Source organism: Urocitellus parryii, chromosome 14 (assembly GCF_045843805.1).
Source record: "Urocitellus parryii isolate mUroPar1 chromosome 14, mUroPar1.hap1, whole genome shotgun sequence".
NCBI classification, from domain to species: Eukaryota; Metazoa; Chordata; class Mammalia; order Rodentia; family Sciuridae; genus Urocitellus; species Urocitellus parryii.
In genome coordinates this window covers 29,110,819-29,131,179 of record NC_135544.1, presented here as the reverse complement: position 1 = coordinate 29,131,179, position 20,361 = coordinate 29,110,819, and the positions used below count along the sequence as shown (strand labels likewise).

The window sequence follows — 20,361 nt, the reverse complement described above, 5'->3', positions numbered from 1 at the left end:
CAGTAAACAAGAAAAAGAAAGCCTCCCCAAGTGGTATTAACATTGGAAGAGTTAGCGAGTACAGAAAACATTAAAAAAAAATGTAAATTTACATGGTATCCTGGACAGTAATAAATGCTATGGGAGAAAGTGTGGGGATCAAGGAATGTACTAGTAGGAATTTGAAATTATTAATATGTGGAGTAGGGGAGAAAAAATAATTTCCTTTTACCTCTTTGAGCTCTTATTTGGGAAGGACCCCTGTAACAAAAGACAGATTCACAGGAGGAAAACAGAAATTAATTAACATCTATATCTCATATATACATGGGAGGTACCCAGACAAATTGAATAAATCTCAAAAAGGTGATTTTTTTTAAAGAGAAAGAGAGAGAATTTTTTTTAATATTTATTTTTTAGTTTTTGGCGGACACAACATCTTTCTTTGTGGTGCTGAGGATCGAACCCGGGCCACACGTAGGCCATGTGAGCATGCTACCGCTTGAGCCACATCCCCAGCCCAAAAGGTGATTTTTAATTCAGGTTTAATATCATCTTCAGCTGAAAAAAGAAAGAAGGAGGGTGAGGGGTAGCTTTGAAAACCATGAGGGTCAACTAGGAAAATCATGGTGAACAAGGGAGAGTTTTGTTATGCACATTTTTCATCACTGATACGAATTTCTGGTTATTTAAAGTCCATCTCATATGGATACTCAGATGCAGACCAGACACTCTTGCAAATGGAGATTCTCCTTATGGATACTTCCCCCACCAAAGGGTAACTTCTCATCTGTTTTCAGAGCTTCTCCTGTGCTTGCATTTTCTCACAATAATCAGCTCAAAATAATCTTTATGCCAAGGAAGCAAGTTTTGGAGTGACATATCCTAGCATCCCACAGTGATCAGAGAAGACCTCACTGAGAAATTGAAACGTAACAAAAAAAAAAAAATGAAGGAGATAAAGAAGAAAGCCCTTTGGCTATCTACAGGAAGAACACTCTGGGCAAAGAGAACAGCTGGTGCAGAAGCCCTGAAGCAGGTATATGCCTAATGAGAACTGGAATAGCAGGCTGGACACCTGGGATCTAGCCCCAGCTCTACAGATCTTTCTGCATATAAGCCCATTTTCCTCATCTACTAAATAAAGGCATTTGGATCTCTTCCAGCTTGAAGCTTAGATTCCAGATGTTCAAACTTCACTGCCTTATCTTCTTTTGAGACTGCCACTTGCTTTTCTGCCTATATAACCCACTTGCCCTGCTCCCAAGCCCAAGATTTACTCTTTCTCTATCCATCCCAAGTAGGTTGGAGGAACCTAGGCTTGGACTGTTTTTATCTGTTGTTGAATCTTTTTTATTTAATTTTTTTTAGTTGTAGATGGACAAAGACCTTTATTTTGTTTATTTATTTTTATGTGGAGCTGAGGATCGAACCCAGGTCCCCACACGTGCTAGGCAAGCGCTCTACCGCTGAGCCACAACCTCAGGCCCTCTGCTGTGGAATCTTTTATGGTAATTCCACTTCATCATCATCTTCTTTAAAAAGAGATTTAGCAGTTTTGCTTAATTGCAAATCATCCCCATCCCTTCATCCCTCAATGGCTAACTCCAGCAGCCTGACAAATACTATATAATCCCAATTCTAAGATGCCATCAATTGTAAGATGTACTATCAATCTATCAATTTAATAGCAACTTTTCAGTGGAAGGAATAAAGAAGGAAGAAAGCTTGGAAAGGAAGGAAGGAAGGAAGGAAAGAAAAGAAAAAGAAATAAGGCAAAGAGAGCGGGGAATGGACTTGGGGGTTATACACTCATCAGAGGCTAAATAATCTTCCAAATCATTTTGGACACCCCCGGTTACTCGCCGCCTTTGGAGACACTCCACTTTTCAGCCAAGATCGTGAGCTTGGCCTCTTTAGCACCCTCAAGATTGACAAGGTAATTTCAGGGCATCATGGAGAATCCTGGCAGTTTACTGCCATTTCCTCTTTGGTTAGACTTATAATTTTGTTTTCCCTTTTTTCAAGATAAACATGATGCAGCTTCTTTTGAAAATCACTAGATGCTTTTGATAGTCTTCAGAGCCTGAATAACAGTTCTTTTTATGGTACACGAAGTAGTCACACCAGTTTCTTCTAGCTTGAAACTATCATTTACTTGATGCCACCGAGCAATGTATCGTGCCCAGGACGCAGCAGGAGATCTTAGGCACAAGTCGTGGCCTTGTTACAGTAAAGCAGAATAAACTTTGTGAAGATGTTTTCAGTGACAGTGAGGGACATGAATCTAAGTTAGCAGTATGTGATGTCACCGAACAGATACTTCTAAGCAGTGGCTAAGATTATGTAGCCACAGGCAGTGCCAACCACACGGGCACCTCACTCCTGTATGCAGTCCCGATTTCCTAAATGTTAACATGTGAAAAAATAAAGTGAGACTTAAACTGGAGGTGACATACAGTCTTAAAAAATCACAAAGCCTTGAGAGTTCCATTTAGCCTACAAAGCTGGAGCTGTGTCTGTTGATGCAAAACGTGTGTCTATCTCAGCCACGCACTGTGGCGCATGCCGGTAATGCCAACAGCTCCGGAGGCTGAGGCAGGAGGATGGTGAGTTCCAAGCCAGCCTCAGCAAAAGCGAGATGCTGAGCAACTCAGTGAGACCTTGTCTCTAAATAAAATACAAAATAGGGCTGGGGATGTGGCTCAGTGGTTGAGTGCCCCTGAGTTCCAGTACCCCTCTCCCCCCAAAAAAGAAATTTGTGTCCATCTCTTCTCTTTGTGTCCTTACAACTCCCCCTCCATCTCCGATCCTGGAGATAAAAGAGTTCAAATCACTGTTTAGAGGGGAAAACCAATCTAAAAGGGAAGAAAAGAAGACAATAAACTTATTTTAAGCTTCCTATCTAAACCGCCATTAAGCTAATTTCTTCTAGATTAAGACTTCATTTCTGGAAGGTTCACGACAAAGGCACATTTTCATGGCTGTGCTAGGAGAAGCACACTCTCTTTTCTAGGACCTTGACTCTCATCTGGATTAGTGGTGACATATAGCTGTTGTGAAACACCAACCTGAATCTAAGAAGGGAATTAGGAATTAATCCCATGAAAGTATTTTTCAGTTTTGTACATTCATGTGTGTGGTTATTTTTTTGCTTTTGGTGGATTTTGTTCCCTCTTTGTGATGAAGTTGTAAAGCAAACAACCTTTTCATGGTGGTTAAAAGCTCCCACACAAAAGCCCCTCCCTTCCTGCTTTACCAGGAAGAGCTTTGCTTTGCAGCCTCTGAAACAATTCCCAGCTACTCCTTCACAAGAAAGAATAGATCCTCCAATGTGGAAACAAGTGGTAAGATCCTACACAGGAGGGCAACACCAAACCAGGCCAATATGCAGGTGTCTCTGGAAGGAATTTTACAAAGCTCCGGAAGAAACCCCTGGTGGCAGCTTGGTGCTTCTGTCACCAAGAGTCTGCCCTGGAGTGAGAGTCAATCTGCCCAGTGTGTCTAGCTGCTCCAGCTGGTAACTGGAGTCCTGCAAATTCACAGGAATCACAAGACACAGCAAACGGGACCCCAGGCTTCTCCTCAACACTCACCCCAGCTGTACTGCCTTAGCTGCACTTCATCACTGGACAGTAAAGAACAACAGCTCTGTGGGGACAGCTAGAAAGGTGTTCATTTCTGGCCATGAAGTCCTTCATGTTTCTCCCCCATGTTCACATCATGCAGGCTTTCAAATATATCTTCTGTATACGGTTGGTTACTTTTATAGGGAAAAGGCTTATTTTCAACATTACTGAATATCTCTGTGTGGCAGGTGAGGACCTGGACTTTTCCATGTGCTGCCGATCCTGTTAGCACCGATCGCCCTGTACTAGTAAGCTACAAATGAAAAATGGAAATAAAAAGGCATTTAGAAGAACAGACGTTTGGTCTAAATAAAACGTCATCATTACTTCAAAGGGATATGTAAATTCACCTCAGCACCTGCTTGTGTTCAGTAGTCATTCCTCACAACCTTTTAAAACTAATTACTAACTTTGATACAGACGCTGATACTTCTTTAGCAGATTCTGTCCACAGGTTGCCTTGTGGTCAGTAAAAACATCATAGTTCTTTCTGGTATCACAAATGTCTGCAAACGTGTTATGCAAACTACATATTTATTATCAGCCTCCTTGAGAATCAACTTTTGTAAAACAGCCTGCTGTTGCCAAAATTGATTATTGTAAAAGGAAGAAAAAAAAAGAATTACCAAATAACAAAATAAATAGTTGTGGATATAAGCTTTACAATAAACGACAAAACCAACTGTAGCATCAGCATTCTATGCTCTGTATGTATTCTAAGGAAGGACTTGCCCAGTGCAGTGGTGCATACCTGTAATTCCAGCAGCTCAGGAGGCTGAGGCAGGAGGATCACGAGTCCAAAGCCAGCCTCAGCAATTTAGCAAGGCCTTAAGCAATTTAGTGGGCACCTGACTCTAAATAAAATATTTAAAAAGAGGGTTGGGGATGTGGGTCAGTGGTTAAGCACTCTTGGTTCAATCCTTGGTACCAAAAACAAACAAACAAACAAAAAAGATAAAGGAAGGATTTGTAGCTTTTATTTCTTACATGTATGCTATATGCAACTAACTGATCATCCCCCATATTTCCCACTAACTCTCCTAAATGGCACTGTGATGACACTGCACAACCCACAGGCCACAGCACAGAGCACCAACACAACCAATTGGTATATTGGATGTCCAGCACGAACAGAGGTATCAATGACCTCTAACCAGGCCCAGGGACCTGATAGATAACTCCTATCCCTAGATACTTGCATAAAAAGCAAATTTCATTTATAATAATCCCACATACTATGCTTAAATGGGAGATAATAGTATTGTGTCTGAAAAAAGTCAGAAAAGAGGACAGTATCATGTTAAAGCAACAATTGTTTTGCCAACAAGACCATAACAGAAGACAGAATAAAAGCAGAGGTCTCCCAAATCCATTCAGGTTAATTTAATGCAAGCATAAATATGAAAATATGATCAATTTGTCAAAATGATCCATGAACATTTTAGAAGAAGATATATTTTTATTATTAGGCTGTCATGTTGAATGTGTATAATAATATCTATTATTAATTAGATTGTTTCTGCCTATATATTTATTTTCTTTCCATTCAAACTATCATGAAATAAGTGTAATATGTCCTATTAATATTGTGTTTCTATTTCTCTTCTCTTCTCATAGTTTATGCTTCATATTAGTGATCATTATGTTATTTGGTGCATGGATATTCATAATTGTTGTAGCCTCACTGTAAATCAAGATTTGCAACATTACATAGTATCCATATCATCTCATTGAAAGATTTTTGGGTGAGTTCACTTGTCTGTTACAAGAATCACAATCCCACCTTATTATTTTTATTTTTCTGATACATAGGCTTAAAAATTAGCTTTAATTTAACTCTTTTGTGGGGCTGGGGATGTGGCCCAAGTGGTAGCGCGCTCGCCTGGCATGTGTGCGGCCCGGGTTCGATCCTCAGTACCACATATAAACAAAGATGTTGTGTCTGCCAAAAACTAAAAAAAAAATAAATAAAATATTTTTAAGAATTCTCTCTCTTTCTTTCTCTCTCTCTCTCTCTCTCTCTCTCTCTCTCTCACTCACTCTCTCCTTAAAAAAAAAAAAAACTCTTTTGTGTGTTTTGGAGTCATGTCTATTAAATGCCAATTTGAGAACTGGCTCATTTGTCACTCTAACAAGAAAAAAAGAGAAACCAGTAAAGTCTATTCATTATATTGATATGACTCACATCTTTAGTCTCAAGTGTTACATTAGTTTAAAATTACTTCATGTATCATGTTTACTGAATTTCTTTAATTGGCATATTTTCTTTTTTTATTCATTTATTTTGGCATTTCAGGATATTTGTATGTTTGTTTCAGGAGTTACCTTTTTATTTCTTCCATTTATTGTATGTATAATTTCCCTTTCTTCTTACTCAACATTTTATGGTCTGGTATGTACAGCTGTACTCTTCTCCCTCATCCATTATCTAAATAATTGTCAGTTATACTGATCTATTTTCCTTCTTCTCTCTCCCACTCCCACTTTTGGTCATGTAATCTTATTTTTCCAGAACACACAACATATACACATTACTCTTAAATCCAGGGCCCATCCTTGTATTCGTCTGAGCTATACAATTAAATATATTAAATTTTTACTATGCAATAAAGTTACATCATAAAACACCTTTCCATTACCAGTCCTTTGGCTAAAGTTTTCCCAGTATCTCTTGGACAGAGAAAGCTCAGCCTATAGGGGAATCTTACTGCACATGTGTGCAGTATTCACTGAGTTATTGCATGTTGAAAGTTTTTTCCTCTAATCTTAGCACTTGGAGGACAGCTTGGCTGGATAAAAAAATCATTGGCTCATACCTTTTGCCTTTAAGTTTCCTAAGAACTCTACCTAGGACTGTGGGTATGGTTCTGTGGTACAGCACTCACCTACTATGCGCCAGGCCCTGGGTTTGATCCCCAGCATTAAAAAAAAAAAAAAAAGCTTTTTTATTGACTTGCGTTGTGTGCTGCTCATGAGAAGTCTGACATCATTTCATATTCTTACCCTGATAAATCATTTGACATTTGTGACTGGAGATCCTATAGTAAGTTGAATAATAACTTCTAAAAGACACATCCACATCCAAGTCCCTGGAACATGTAATTGTTACCTTATTGGAGAGGAGCTTGAGATGACATCATCCTGGATAATTCAGGTGGGTCCTACTTTCCATGACAAATATTCTTATAAGAGAAAGGCTCAGGGAAATAGATTTAAGAGAGTAGAAGAAGGACTCCACGATGTAGAGGAGAAGCAATATGAAGTCACTCCAGGATAAAGGGAAGAAGCCATGAGAAGATAGAGGCAGAGATTCGGAATGATGCAGCCACAAGCCAAGGAACACTGGCATCATCAGAAGCTGGAAGAGGCAAAGAAGAAAAAAAAAAAAAAGAATGCTACTGAGAGCCTTCAGAGGGAGCATGACTCTAACCTCCAGAACTGCTATTGAATAAATTTCTGTTTTTAAAGCACCAAATTTGTGGTTAATTTTTCTAGCAGACCCGGGAAACTAATATAGGACTGAAGTGTGTGTGTGTGTGTGCGTGTGTGTGTGTGTGTGTGTGTGTGTGTGTGTGTTTTAAATTTGGAAACTCAGATTTATAAAAGTTCTCGAAATTACTCTTTCTAGGTCAGCTTTCCTAGATACACACAGTTTTTTTTTAATTTATTATTTTTTTTAGCTGTAGATGGACACAATATCTTTATTTTTATTATTTATTTTTGTGAGGTCCTGAGGATTGAACCAAGTACCTCATGCATGCTAGGCAAGTGCTCTACCACTGAGCTACAACCCCAGCCCCACACAGGTTTTTCAATATGAACAGTTATATTTCTCTTATTTCTGGAGAGTTCTCTAGGATTATAGCTCTGTTTCACTAATTACTTTTCTTCTTCAGGAATTTTCATTGTATGTGTGTTAGATCTTGATTAACACACAGAAAAGGACTGGTGCTCCTTGCAGAATTGGCGGTACAGAGAAACATGGAAGTGAAAAAAAGAAATTTTGAGACTTTCTTGAAGAAACTAAAGAGGTCTGATTTTTTAGATCTCAGTAATCATGTTACAAGGAAAAAAATTCCTGTTTTTATTACCCAGTTGGAATTTGAATGTCTCAGGAGTTTCCCATTTGTAGGTACACATGAGATAGTATTAATTCATAAACGGGCTGTCCCTAAACCTGAAAGCCAACCTATGCCACCTCAGGAATTCAATAGCACTACCCTTGCCACCATTGCCACCCATTGTGAGGTTCCCCCTACCTCTCAGACCTCAGGTTCTCTGCCTCTACATATCAATCCACTACATACACTCTGTCCCTGGCCTCCACAGTGCACTGTGAAGGATTGGCTGCCTGCCCTACTGATTTGCTGCTTTTAGTCAAATTCTCATTCCTTAGCCAAGGCTTCTGCCTGCTTTTCTGCCTCAGTCAGTTTGGGCTGCTATGGCACAATACCTTAGACTGGGTAATTTATAACCAATAGAAATTTACTGCTCACAGTTCTGGAAGCTATGAGGTCCAAGATTAGGATGCCATCAGTGTCTGGTGAGGGCCTGTTTCTTAGAGACTGTAGCTTCTATGTTTCCTCACATGTTTGTAAGAGGCCAACAAACGTCCTTGGGCCTCTTTTAGAAGGGCACTAATCACATTCCTGAGGGCTTCACTGGGGATTAGGCTTTAACCTAAGAATTTTAGGGTAGGAGGTTGGGCAGGGGATACAGTCTTTCAGACTCTAACATCATAACAATATAATGTCTGGAAACTTTTATTGTCCAATTGCCCCTGCCCACTCCAGGGTAGTCTCATCATTCTACTTGATCTGACACCCATGCTCAGGCTACCAAGCCACCTTCACCTAAAAAGGTGAAGTTTCCCATAGCCTCAGCCATTCTCTCAAGGCGAGCAAATCCTTCAAAGGGAGCAGATGTTTTTATGGGCGTTAGCAATGGTTTCAACACTGTACCATGAACAGCTCCTTCCACCTTCAGGATCTAATTGGCCCCATCTGCTCACATCCTCAGGCTAGAGTCTCTCGCTGGGATCCGCCTGGACACACTCTTCTAGCTCTTTTCCCAAGAGGCTCCCCTGTTTTTATGTTAATCAATTCATGTAAACAGAGGCTACAGTAAGGAACAGTCTTGCCCTACACCTGGTATATGTTTATTTAGGCTCTGATAATGCACCTGCCACACAAAACCCCTCATCCTGCCCATGAGCTAGGATAAGGTCCTATAATAAGGTAGGAAGATATTGAAAATGCACAAAAGCTTAGAAGTTTAGTCCTCTGCTTCATAATTATGTTGGAATATTCCTTATTTCAGCAGGCTGAATAAAAATATCATGCATTCTGTGAATCTGGTAGAAATTATACAATGGAAACTGTATTTGCTGACCCAGAAGGAAGCACATTAATCACTTCAATCACCAAATGTTAATTCAATTCTACCTGGTGGTTTTAGAAGGCATTTAAAAAATTTGTTTGAATCTATGTTGTTTAAAACTATCAGCAGGTTTGGAACACTTCAGTTTCAATTAGAAAAGAATCAATTCTCTGTTCCTTTTAAGCCCAGTCAATAACAGAATTAGGCTTTTTTTTTTTTTTCATTGAAGGATAGTTAGGGATGTAGGGGAACATAGGATTTGCTCATAGAGTCTGGGCTCACATGCTTGAGATGGTGCCCTTTTTAGCTATTTTACATGCAGATTGGTTGATATAACCGAATACCTACAATGTATTCCCTACTTTAATAGCATTATCTTGGTGGTGTTAATAGTCCTATTTTATATATATAAACTTCTTCTCAAACATAAATGGGTTGGCTTAAAGTCCCTGTAAGTAAGTTGAGAATCAAACACAGTCTGATCTGATTTCAGTAAACTATCTTCTTACCATGACACAATGCTGCTTTCTTATATGCACCGAGGTGTCTGGGATGATGATGCCACTTTCCAGATATTCTTACCTTGGGTTTTTGTTTTCTTTTTACTTCCTGTGGTATTCTTGACACAGTGGTTTTCTCAAGGTGTGACAAATGCCCCGAACAGCACTCAGCCCCCATTCTCACCTCCTTCTCACACGCCCTTCTCCACTGCAAAGGTTGGACATCCAGAATCGTATTTCCCACTCTTACTTGCAGTTGGGCTTCTACCTTGGAATTAGTTTCAACCAATGATAGGCACTTGCAAGAGATTTGGAAGTCAGAATTGAGGCAGAAGCCACCTTTCCACCAATTTGGCTGTGACCACAGGTACAGGTAGTTTATGGAGATGTGGGAAGTTTTTGCAGAAGTGTCTCAATATCCAGTCACTCTGTCATAGTGTTGAGAGAGAGTTATGGTGGAGGTGATAGGGACTCTCTGATGAGCAGATTTCAGCAAAAGCAACATGTTCTTAGAGTCCCTGTTCCCTGCAACAGCCTGACTGCCCGCCTTCTCAATGGTGGCAGAGGTGGAAGCAACCCTGAAGCTGCTCCTCCAGCCTTCCCAGCAAGGCTGTAAACACCTGCTTCTCTCTATTCAATGCCTTTCTGCTTAAAATAGCTCCTGTGGTTTTTGTTTCCTGCAACTGAGCTCTGCTGATACACGCCATTTTCCTGGCCTTTGCAGCTGCCTACCCAGCAATTGATCCTGTAAACATCAAGATGAAAGCTTTGAATATCTGCCCCATCTCTCTTATCTGCCTTCATTTTTTCTCCATAGCATTTATTATCTCCCAATGAATATTTTTATTTATTAGTTGAATGTCCCCCTCAAATTTAAGCTCCATTAGAAGAAAGGCTCTATTCCCTTCTGTACCGCTCTGTAACGCTTAGAACAGTACCAGCAAATAGTGGGAACTCAATGGTGGTGAATGAATGAAATCAGCTTTTCTTCACTCAACACTCCTTAGAATGTATTAGTAATAGATTCATCAACAATGATGCCTCCTCATAAAGCTTTCACCTGGATTTTTAACAGCCTCAAAAAAACCACAAATGACATGCATCCTTAGATCTCAGCATTATATTCAGTGTGACCTATTCCTTCCGGTTTACCTGAGATGTTTTAGCCCTGAAAGTCCAATGTTTGAAGACCTCTCAGCCCTGCAAAAACCAAGATGATCTGCTACCCGAATTAAATTCATAAGCTGTTAAAGAAAGGCACTTGGCATTGTATTACCTTAAATCAATCTTGCAAATGAAAGCTTGAAAACAAGAATCTATTAAACCAGCCTGAAGTTTCCATCCAGTATCAGTTCAGTTGCATATGATCCTGAAACCACTAGGTTTTTTAAAATTTGAGCAATGGCTTAGGCTGCATTTTGCATTTTTTTTTCCACTACAACTCTCATTTGGCTATATGCTGAGTATTTTACAACCAAGCCTATGAAATCTCTTCTGTATTTCACAGTCACATTAAAAAAGCCATACCTAGCTTTCCCACAGAAAAGATGCTGTAAAGGTTCATAGCATTGGAGAAGTACTGTGGAATATTTAGCAATGTTAATTCTAGGAGTGAATAAAGACTTTTTTATCACTAATCATAAAAAAAAAACATTCCCATCTAGCTGCTAATGTTATCCTAAAACTTTAGGCAATGTGTTCCAGTGTAATCATGTGGATTTGAAATGTCAAGGACACTGAACTGGTGCATTACAGAGAATTTGGAAAATAAGAGCATTCTCAGTAAGACCCAAGCTTCTGGCAGATGTAACATCTTAGGTATTCTCTTTCTCTGGTGACTCATGTGGATGGGTATTTAGATTTTAAAATGTTCATTTGAACCAAAACTGAAACTTAGATATGCTATTATTGCCTTGTTTTTTTTTTTTTTTTTTTTTTTTTTTTTTGTGCACCTGCAAAAACAATTGTGTAACTAAATGGACCATTTTCATGGTACAAGCAGTTACATGTGACAGTTCTGTTTCTCCAGCAGTGAATAAGTAAGTGGTTAAATGAGCAGCAGTTGCACAATCCCAACACAATACTTTCTGCAGAGCTAGCAGTCTCTGTCTGAACATGTTTATAAAGCAGATACGGAGAAACTGACCAAATCTCCAAAGGGCAGCTTGCTTAGAGGGACGAAGCACACAAACTGCTTCTCATCTGAAAAAAACTTGGTCAAAGGATTACAGAACATGCTCTTGCCAGACTTTGTTAACTCTGAAATAAATGTTCTACGTCTTGATCTTTCCACAGTCTGACCCAGGTTCTTGGACAGATTTAACATTTTTGTTAAAACCGACTATTGGGCCTGACCACTTCCTTCCTTCCAGGGCTATTTTCAGAAGCAGAGAAACAGTGCCTCTGCACCTGTTGTTAGTGTAACTACAAAAGAAAACCTCCACGAAACCTTCATTTGTTCTCTCAGCAGGGTCAGCAGTGCCCAAGTCCAGGCAAGGGATAATACCAGTGTTCAGTGGAGTTGGCCGGGGGCTCAGAGGCCAGGCAGCTTCAGGAGGGAGCATCTCACCTACCTTCTTCCTGTATGTATCTTTTGACTTGCAGCTTTGCACAGCCAGAGCTCCCTGCTTCAGGTCTATGGCTGGCCTCATTGCTAAGAGGCACAGCTGAGGATCACAGCCCTATTGTCTTGACACTGGGAATGATGGGGCAAAGGGGAAGAGAATCTCCTATGAGCAATTGCCTACCAGATACCTGACCTTGTTCCACTTGTTGGGATGTGAATACGTGATCGAGACCCACTACCTCAAGCAGCTTACAGTCCCAGGGGAGATAGGCATCCACCCTCATACCTTTAGGGGAAGTCTACTGCAGCCTGGACAGAAAGCAGGAGCTACTCCAGATCCCCCGGCATTCAGGTTCCTGTCCCTGGCTCCGATCATCCTGGCCATGGGTTTGTCATAGGATGGAGTTTCAGGATGAGATCTGTGGCTAAACCTCATCAGCTAAGCCAGTTTCTGCCTGCATTCTCTTTCCAAGCCCAAACTTGGAATTAGTATTGAGTCTTGATATCTGACCCCTACATGCCAGGAACTCATCTTGGCTAACAAACACATCTAACACATCTTTGTTTTCCTAACTTTTTGTCTTTCTTCACAGAAATTTGGCAGAGAAGTGGGATCCTTATTTTCACCTTTTCTCTGGGTCTGTTTGTTCAAAGCTAGAATAACAGGAGACTCCTAAAGCCGAATGAATTTGATGCTCCAAGAATGACCAGGAACAAGTGGAGGTCTAGTGTTCTGTCTCACACACTCAGGGCAGGAGGCTGCTTGGGACTTAACATGTTTTTCATTCATATGCAAAATACCACGCCAAAACACAGTTTCTCCGAAACACAGAATCCTGAAACCAAATCACCGATGTTCCTCATTTTTAAAATTTCTGTCTCTGTGGTGGTTACACAATAGTGTACTACACTTTGTATTTGAGGAGAATAAAGAATATTTTATGGTTCTGATGTCCAGAGAATTTGTATTTCTTATGCACATATATTTCTTCTTCTCTGTAAATTCATTTCAATAGACTAAACACGGTCTTTGGTGATTGCTTCATTTAAACACGGAAAAAATGCTACAGATGGGTATGGATTTATTTAGACTTTCACACAGCCTTCTGGAAGCCTTTTCACCAAGGTGTGTTTGGTGCACTGGCCTCCCCCAATTTAAGGCTGGGCAGGAAGTACCTGTGACTGGATTTATAGTCCATAGCTGGGCAACGAGCTTTGTTATCAAGGGAGGGACCCAAGTAATGGCTGCAGAAAATGGAAAATACTGTTCTAGGGGTGGTTACACTGAAATTGCTACTTAAGCACACACACGTACGCATACACGGCTAGACCCATCGTAAAACCGTATCAGCTCACACAGATGCACAGCCAATGAAGCGCCTGTCTCTTGAACGTCCTCTAAATAACAACAACAAGGTCTGGGCTTGAGTCCCTAAGATGGCCCAACTCACCTGGTTTCCATCCCTGTGTCTACCTAAGCATTGGGTAACTGGCTTCTTCTCCTATACCACTGGTTAAGTATTACTCAGAAACAGTAGAGCTTCTCAGAAATATTTTAAGCATGATTCTATTTTTCCCCCGCCTCATCTTTAGCACTTAAATCCATGTCTCTGAATCCTGTATTTTTGTCCACCTGGTGAGGTTCAGAAGAGGAAGGCAACGGCCTGGGGCCTGCAGAGCTGCTGACGGAGGTAGGATGGGCGCTGGATGCTCTTTCTGGAGCAGGAAGAGGAAAGTGGGCAGAGAACCAGAGCTGCCCTCAATCCTCTGCAGGGACAGCTTTTGTTACTGCCTTCTTTTAAATTCACTGAAAAACCGGAGGACTAAACAACAGGATTTTGATACAAAGAACAGAACTCATTTACTTAGGACTTATGACTCCTCCTTTCACTAAGAAATTGACATAAACACCTTCCATGAAGGTGCTCCTCCCAGAAGCAGTCAGCCACCCACGTGCCGCCCTCTTCCTGCAGCACACCAACCAGCAACAGACTTCAGTTGATTTCTGTTCAGGGTGGATAATTTTACGACCGCTAATTATATCTGCAGCCACATATGGAGAGAGAGATATAAAAATAGCCCTTTGTCCTTTTACAAATCGAAGGAAATTTTCAAATATTAACTCTGGCAATCTCCGTACAATCTCCCAGAGGTGGTAGGGGAGGCAAGTTAAGTTCTAAGGAAGCATGAGAGGTTAGGGTGGTGGCTTCCTCAAGGTCGGGCCTACACCTAGAAATACCAAACAGGTGATGGGGACTGGTGTCCTTGAAGTCACACTGCTCTCTCCAGAGGACCAACCCTAAGTTTTGAGGACAGGGCCTGCATCCAACTTCCTGGTCTTAGAAAGAAGAGTGACTAACAGGGAGCAAGAACCCAATGGCGATACCCCACTATCGAAAACTTTCTACCCGTGCACCCAGTGTGTGATGAACACAAAACTTTGGTCACGTATGACACTGTGGGTGAGAAAAGGAAAGAACCCAGGTGGCTAGAATCTGCTCACAGGAGAGAACAGTGGAGTGGATTAACAGGCTCCCTCCACAGTCGTTCCAGACTTGGGGTCCTCCCATGCCCATGACCCCTTCCTGCCCAGGTGACCGACGGAAAAGCATTTTATTTCACGTCTCCCATCTCCTCCACATGCAACTAGGATGCACAACTAGGATGAGCAAGAAGGTAACTCACGTAAAACAATCAGCACAGGGCCCAGTACAGGGTAGGCATTCAGCAGAGGAAGCCAATTTTAGCTTCAGAGTGGGAACTTCCAGGGTCTCTTGTGGTTAACAAGGGGAAAAGTTTTGGCCCCAAAGAAGAAACATTTTGTTGGCCCTGTCCCAGGATTGTGCTCTAAGCAGACACAGACAAAGCCAGGAGTGATGCCCGTTAAAAATTTAACTATATATCATATTCATTTATTATCAATCCACAGGATAATCTGATTGCTACATGAGCTCATAAAAGCTTTTTTTTTCACCTTTACAAAATTAAAAAAAAAAAAATGTGCCACAAGGATGTAATAACAACTGCTGATAAACAAGAAAAGGAATCTTAAAATTATAAATTTGCTGTAGAAAAGATAAAAAACAATTATATTTTATTTAGAATTTTACCTTGAATAAAATATTCCCCTGTATAAAAAATAAAAAAGCTTGCTCTGGTTAGAATTAGAGTATTTTCGTCTTCAAATCTGGGAATTTGCATAATATTTCCATGATAGTTTTCCTTTGTACCGCGTGGCATTCAAGCATAGCAGATTAGAAAGATTTTTTTTTTTTCCTCCAAGCAGTCTTAAAAATGGGACATCTGTGGAGAGGTTCATTTTCTCCTCCTCCTCCTCCTCCAGGATGTGGATCACAGCCTCTGAGGGGAGGAAAAGGAGGAAAGGAACCGTGTGGGAGGGGATGGGAAGGGATGGGTGGAGGGTAAAGGGCAGAGAAGGGGACGATGAATGTGCTGTGGAATAGAGCAAGATCATAAGAAGGCCTATCATAAGTGCTTTAAGATAAGGTGCAGAAGCAGACTGCAGCGTCGCTAGTACTGCCCTATGTACATATTCACAAAGATTAAAAAATTCCAGCTAGTTCACATTTTCTCGTCCATTCTGAAGCATCCACTCCACCACGCTGGCCTTGACCATAGGCAACGCAGCACCTCCACTGCCCGTGTGGCTGTTGGTCCTTGAACTTGAGGGAGTCGCCCTGGGAGATCCAGCAGGCTCTAGAGACACGCGTCTACCAAGGGGCTGGAGTCCTGAGTTAAAAAGAAGCTCCAGGGCTGGAGTTGAACACAGCAATCAATGTTCTATTGTCAAGGCTTTTCCCCTTAGATTTGTCTAAAATAGGTGTCAGAAAGAAAAATAAAACACAAACAAACAACAACACAAAGCCAAGAAATCCCAACAACCACCGGGGAGACTCAAGGGCTTAGCAGCTCTTGACACGGGCCTGGGCGATGTCTGACGTCTTCTTGATGACACTGGCCCGAGTCTCTCGGTCCCGACTGCTGCTGGACGCAGGGGTCACGGAGGGAGTGAGGGGGAGGTCAGGAAACGTGGGCCAGGAGCTGTTGTAAGGCACCGGACAGCTCTCCTCCTTGATGGTGACCTGGAGATCCGGCTTGTTGGAAGTGACGAAGGTCGCCATGCTGGGCAGCAGATAGGTGCTCCGTGTCCCCATGTTGCTGAGGTACTGTTTACCTTCAATGTTCCTCTTCCGCCAGTGTGGTCTCCCCTTTCAAAGAAAATAATCCAGACATATGTGTTCTTTTCCTTCCACTGAATGCCTTTTAAAAAATGTGCCACCAAGGGTGGGCACAACCTGTAATCCCAGTAATTTAGGAGACTGCAGCAGGAGGATCACAAATTCCAGGCCAGCCTGGGCAACTTAGGGAGACCCTGCCTCAAAAAAATTCACAAAAGGCCTGCAGTACAGTGCTTGCCCAGCATGTGCAAGGCCCTGGGTTCAATCTCCAGTTCTCATGTGCGGGTGTTAGAATCACATTTTTTTTTAAGTTAATGCAATGAACAAAAGCTTAGCAACTGTACATCCTTCAACTGAAATCTATACCCAGTTCTTCATACCCCAAGCAATGGTTTCTCTTCTCTTTTTATCAGTTCCCATTTGCTAACTCCAAGAAATATGGCTAAGGATATTCTATGAAGGCAGGAAAAGAAAGGGGAAGCTTGCTTTTCAACTCCTCTAGGCTCTAGGCACCCACACAGACATTCAATATGCTTCCGGCCATGACGGACAGTCGGTCAGGGCAACTTAGTCCTCGCTGCTGGCCCAATTAGACCTTTGAGTCAACCTGCATTTTCAGAGGAAGGGAAATGAGGAACTCGCAAATAGACAGCGAGCGCCCTTGATTGTTTTCAAATGTGTCCAGCTTAGAGATGCAGGTGCTCAACAAACAGGGGCCCTGTACAGAGGATGGCTTCATTCAGAGTAAAAGGTAATTTTCTGACCTTGAAGAAGCAAGTTGGGAATATATGTGAATGTAGCCACTGTCTTCTCAGAATTCCCACACTTTATTATAATGTATTGAAATCATTAATTGTGAAATCATTAATTCGACAAACCATTAGCTTCTCTCTTCCTCTCCCTCACTCTCTGCTTTCTTCCTCTCACCCCCTTTTCTCTTTCCATCATCATTTACAGCCATTTCCTGCCATTGTGTGGGCCCAGCTATAGGAGGGAAGTCGGAAGCAGTCAGACTGGGAATCAAGATTGGACATCGATCGCCTCTGGGCAGGATCACGGAGGGAGGGAACCCATGGATGTGTGGAGGTAACTTTGCTAAGGTCTTCCTGGCTTGAATTTCTGGTCATTACTTTTGGCCGGGCAGGACATTCTATTTCTGCTGGTGAATTAGGATGTTGACAGTGATAAGAATATCAACATTTCCTGGCCTCAATTTCAGTTTCCTTTTCCTGCTGTCATAGCCTCTCTTTCTGAGGATGACATTTTATCCCTTTTCTTCCCATTTGGTGCCCAACAATTTTATAATTTGAAATCTAGAAGGGTGGTGAGTTTTAGGTTATGCATATTTTAACAGACACACAAAAGCATCCACAAGTAAAACAGGATCACAGGCACAGGCACTTGGGTCGGAGCAGGAAGCAGGCTCACCTCAGCGCTCTCCTCGTCGCTGGGCACGCTGTCGGTAGTTTCGCTTTCTGTTCAAAGAGAGAAAAACATAGGACCATTATTTGTTCCTGTTGCTCAAGCTGTTTTGAAGCTCAGGCGGTGTTGATAAAAGATATAGCAGCACTTCTTTTCCAAAAGAGAAATGGGTAACCAAACTCATCAAGTCCCCCCCTTTATAAGATCAAACACTTCTATGTGGACAAGCTGGAGGGAGTTTGAATGACTTGGGCCCCCAAGAGCCATCCAGCATGGGGTGCTGTCCCTGTGGCGCCCTTTCCTCCCTATAGCTCTGGCCATGATGCCCCATGCTGGTCCTCTTCCAGTCCATGCCAGTCATCATGGGGAAGTCCCAACTCAGAGTGAACATTTTCCAAGAAGTCTTCCTACATCATTCCCATTCTACTCAGACCCGCCTTACCCCACATCTGGTTAGTGTTGGGTGCAGAGCAGGCTGAACTGTGTTGTCTGCAGGGCAGGCTGAACAGATGTTGGCTGCAAGATAGCCCATGCACTCAAACCCCCCTCTATCTGGTCCTTTATCACCTGTTTGTGTCAAGTCCCGCTCAAGGCTGAGCACTCAACCCCCCTTGGGCCAACAAGGCAGCTTGCAGACCCAGAGGCCCCATTAGATTTGGGCTATAAAAACTCCCTCCTGCCAGGCCCCCCTCTCTCTTGCTCTCTTTCTCTTGCTCTTTCTCTCTTGCTCTCTCTCTCTCTCTTGCTCTTGCTCTCTCCCTGTTCATCTCTTCTCTTCTCTCTCTCTCTCTCTCTCTCTCTCTCTCTCTCTTTCCTTCCTTCTTTTCTCTTTGTTGCACTGCTGCAATAAAGATCTTTTGGTCACTCCGAGTGTTGTGGTCACTTTCCTTTCAGTTAGTCACTATCTTAGATTCTTAAGAGTTGCCTCTTCCACCTGGGTGACCCCAGGTAGACAGACTTTCAGGTGGCCTCAGATTGTCATCTGGTATTCAATTTTTTGGAACCTCCTCCTCTTGAGTGTGAGTGGGACCTGTGAGTTGCTTTCAACCAACAGAATACAGCAAAGGATCCAGGTTTTACATCTCCATGACCATGTCACATAAGACGGAACCTGTCCTTTTGAGGAGACTCCTGCTTGCTGGTCCCATTGGGGAAGCTCACAAGGAAAAGGACCAAGGGCCAAGTCTGGTTCAACAACCGGTGAGGAACTAAACTCTGTTAAAAACCACCTGAGCTTGGAACTGAACCTCTTCCCAGCTGAACCTCAGATGAGACAGCAGCCCCAGCCAACACCCTGACGGCAGGTCAGTGAGATTCTGCTGCAGAGAACCCACCTGAGCCACACCTGGACGCATGATCCACAGAAACTGTGGGATAAGAACTGTGTATTGTGTTAAGCCATTAAGTCTGTAGTCACACTGTCATGAACCAACAGATAACTAAGCAGTTACTATCCTGATTCCACTTGCCAGCTGTGAGACACGGAGCCAATTTCCTAATTCCTGGGAGCTACATATATTTTCTTCATCTGAAAAAATGGGGAGTGTCCTTCACTTTCACCTTCCAAGGAGGACTGTGTGATGAGTGAGTGAGAAGGTGTTAAGGAAAGGCCTACCATGGGGCCTCGCACAGCACAGATAAGGAACTGGAGTTATTCAACATCGAATTTGCATGACAGGCCTGTTGAACAGAGTCAAAATGAATGCACCAAAGGTGGAACTTCCAAACCATAGACTCTTAGGAATCTTTCCATTTGGGACATTTATATTTTAGTGGAGGCCTGAAGAGAAATTGTAATAATGAATATTTGTGGAGTGCTAGGGCCAGGCGGGGCCACAGCCTTTGCATGTAGGCTTTGTTTAGACCTTATAAGGATTCCGAGTTGGACAGCAGGTACTATCGTCCCTCTATATGTAGGAATGCTAGTGTGTTCTAGAGCCTTCCACACTCTTCTACTGTGTCCCTGATGAGGAACTGGCTTCCAATCTCACATCTTCCTTGTGGGACAAGATGGCTGCAGCCCAGACTTGAGTCCTTTCCACCACCCAGAGCATGAGCTACAGATCAGACTCCCTACACATCATTAAAGGCTAAAGAACAGACAACTCATGCCACAGTTGCATTCCTTAGCCCAACAGCAAGCCTGTGGACCCCAGAGATCCCACAGGGCGCATTCTGCATGTTTCTCAGCCATTGTTCTCCAGGAGCTCTGCAAAGGCCTGGGTCATAGCTAGGGCTGAGACATGAGCAGCCAAAGGACAGGCGTCTGCACTGCGTGAACGGAGCATGTTTCCCCAAAGCACAGCTGGAGCATCAGATGCCAAAAGAAGGGTCGAGGCTTAGCTGACAATGATCCCAGCTACGAAGACCAAAGGACAACAATAAGCACATGAAATATTCCAGACAGAAACAAATGAAGAGCAATAGAAAAGGAAACCTCCCTCCAAACATAACCCCACACAAGCCCAGTCTCCAGAGGAGATAGAGGCTGGGCTGCTGCTCCCAAGAAGGAAAAAGAGGAACAGAGATGTTGAGAAACTTGCCAAAGTCACGGACTGAGTCAGCACAGAGGACAGAAAACAAAACTGCACTTCTGATTCCAGGGACACCCATCAAACACAGCAACTCTGCTTCCCTATTGGCTCTGTCTCTGGCAAAAGTTCAAGATCCCCTTTCCATTTTTATGC

At 42.4% G+C, this 20,361-nt stretch overlaps 1 protein-coding gene across 6 annotated transcripts in view; it reads right to left on the bottom strand.

The window, feature by feature from the left end:
- Positions 1 to 14,962: 14,962 nt before the first annotated feature.
- Irf2 (interferon regulatory factor 2) overlaps positions 14,963 to 20,361 on the bottom strand; it is an 86,724-nt gene continuing 81,325 nt past the window's right edge. For all 6 annotated transcript variants that reach the window (XM_026400603.2, XM_026400601.2, XM_026400602.2 and 3 more), the window contains exons 8-9: positions 17,681 to 17,727; positions 14,963 to 16,282 (exon numbers count right to left, since the gene is read on the bottom strand). In XM_026400603.2, coding sequence (XP_026256388.1) covers positions 15,977 to 16,282; positions 17,681 to 17,727 — 353 coding nt within the window. In that variant the 3' untranslated portion in view covers positions 14,963 to 15,976. The remainder of the gene's footprint in view (positions 16,283 to 17,680; positions 17,728 to 20,361) is intronic.